We start from the raw sequence: 1,884 nt of genomic DNA, 5'->3' as shown, positions 1-1,884 counted from the left end.
ATGACTATGATGCATGCACAAACAAATATCATGATGGTAGGTGGGTATGTATATATCTGCATATATATTATTTTTTGAATAGGGGTATTTCTTTTCCAATTAAATAATATTTATTTTTCACCTTAACTATTATTTTATTGCTTCTATTTTGATTTTGATGTTCTGGTAGGCCCTCGACTAACTTCATACAAAATAGCCCTTTGATGCCTAATTATTTTGTATTAAACGTACACGAGTAATTTTGGAACTAATGCATGCCTTCTTATTTCACAGGTACAGTATTGTGTTTGTGCCGTTTACGGGTGTGGACAATCACAAACGATGCATCACTTTTGGGGGCGGTTTGCTCACTAAGGAAGACGTTGACTCATACAGCTGGCTGTTGGAGAAATTTATAGCTGCAATGGGCAAGAGCCCATTATGTGTTGTGATGGACCAAGACCCAGCTATGCGAATTGCTATCCAACAAGTATTGCCAAATTGCCGCCATCGCTACTGTATGTGGCACATTATGACAAAGGTTAATGAAAAGCTAGGCAATGAGTTAGCTAAGGACAATGAGTTTCGCAAAAAACTAAACGCTATCGTCTGGAACGAAAGAATCTGCATTGATGAGTTTGAGGCGCAATGGCACCTATTAATAGATGAGTACAAGCTAACAAACCATCGGTGGTTTTGAAAAATATTTGGTGAAAGGGAGAATTGGATCCCGGCTTACTTTTTTGATTTGCCCATGAGTGGGCTGCTAAGAACCACATCGCGGTCAGAATCAGAAAACAGTGTATACGGTAAATTCACACGCCCCCATTCCAGTTTGGTAGAGTTCTACATGCAATTCGAGAGCGCGCAGCGCTATCGACAAGATAAATTAAACGCAGAGTGCGTGGGTTACCTGCCTGAGTTTAAAACGCCATTAGCACTCGAGCGTAATATTGCACGAGAATTCACGATCACTATTTTTTATGAGCTACAGAAAGAAATAGAAGCAGCTTGTTTTTATTGTTCTGTGATTGGTGTACGCCAAGACAGGGATAGCACCCATTACGACATTGCAAATGAGGGCAACATTATTGCGACCATGCACTACAAGGTTGGTAGTCTTGGAGCATCATGCAACTGCAACTTGTTCCGAAGAATGGGCTTGGTCTGTCGGCATATGTTTGTGGTTTTTCGGGGTGCACAGATGGAACAGTTACCGGCTGAATACATTATTGTGAGCCGATGGTGCAAACATCTTACTTGCGGCGCATGCAAAGGAGTACCGTCAAATGGTGATAAGCCAACCCCTATAGCAACACAACTGTGGGATGAGATAAACACGTGCGTTGGACTGGTAGGCAACAGCCTAGAGCGGCAAACGCGGATGGTCTCGATACTGAAGGACCTTAACGCAGAATTCAGTAGTGACGGACTATCTACGAACCCTGTTAAGGGTAACCGTGTTGCGATACAGGCATTATGCGGTGTTGAGCCGCCAGAATCAATAACAATCAAGCCCCCCGCCCAAGCGAAGAACAAAGGCACTGGAAAGCGTATAAAAAGCCACAGGGAGATAGCCATCGAGAAAAATGCCAAAATCGGACGAAAGTGCGGGATCTGTGGTAAATATGCTCGCCATAACGCCCGTAGTTGCCCGTCAAAGTAACTTGCTAAGAATTCTGTAGCCTATTTAAATTGGTTTGTTTTACTCCCTTTTTTATTCAGTACGATTCGTTGGCCTGTACCCAGGATTATATAGTCAGTTTGTAATTCATTTAGTGCATTCCAATAACATCAGTTTTTTAATCACCTATTACTGTTAGTAGCAATTTTTGCACTGCTTATACACATACGCTGGAGTGCCCACGCATACACTGCTACCTAATTTTCTCCCTTTTGCATTAT

The 1,884-nt window shown here is 42.2% G+C and overlaps 1 protein-coding gene across 1 annotated transcript; it reads left to right on the top strand.

Moving 5' to 3' along the window:
- Positions 1–733: 733 nt before the first annotated feature.
- LOC109174432 (protein FAR1-RELATED SEQUENCE 5-like) lies at positions 734–1,645 on the top strand. The gene has a single exon (XM_019323668.1). It carries the CDS (start codon positions 734–736, stop codon positions 1,643–1,645), a length of 912 nt encoding a protein of 303 aa, XP_019179213.1.
- Positions 1,646–1,884: the final 239 nt, after the last annotated feature.

This window comes from Ipomoea nil, unplaced genomic scaffold, assembly GCF_001879475.1.
Source record: "Ipomoea nil cultivar Tokyo-kokei standard unplaced genomic scaffold, Asagao_1.1 scaffold0642, whole genome shotgun sequence".
NCBI classification, from domain to species: domain Eukaryota; kingdom Viridiplantae; phylum Streptophyta; class Magnoliopsida; order Solanales; family Convolvulaceae; genus Ipomoea; species Ipomoea nil.
Note: the sequence above shows the minus strand (reverse complement) of the source record. Positions and strands in the feature narration are given on the sequence as shown.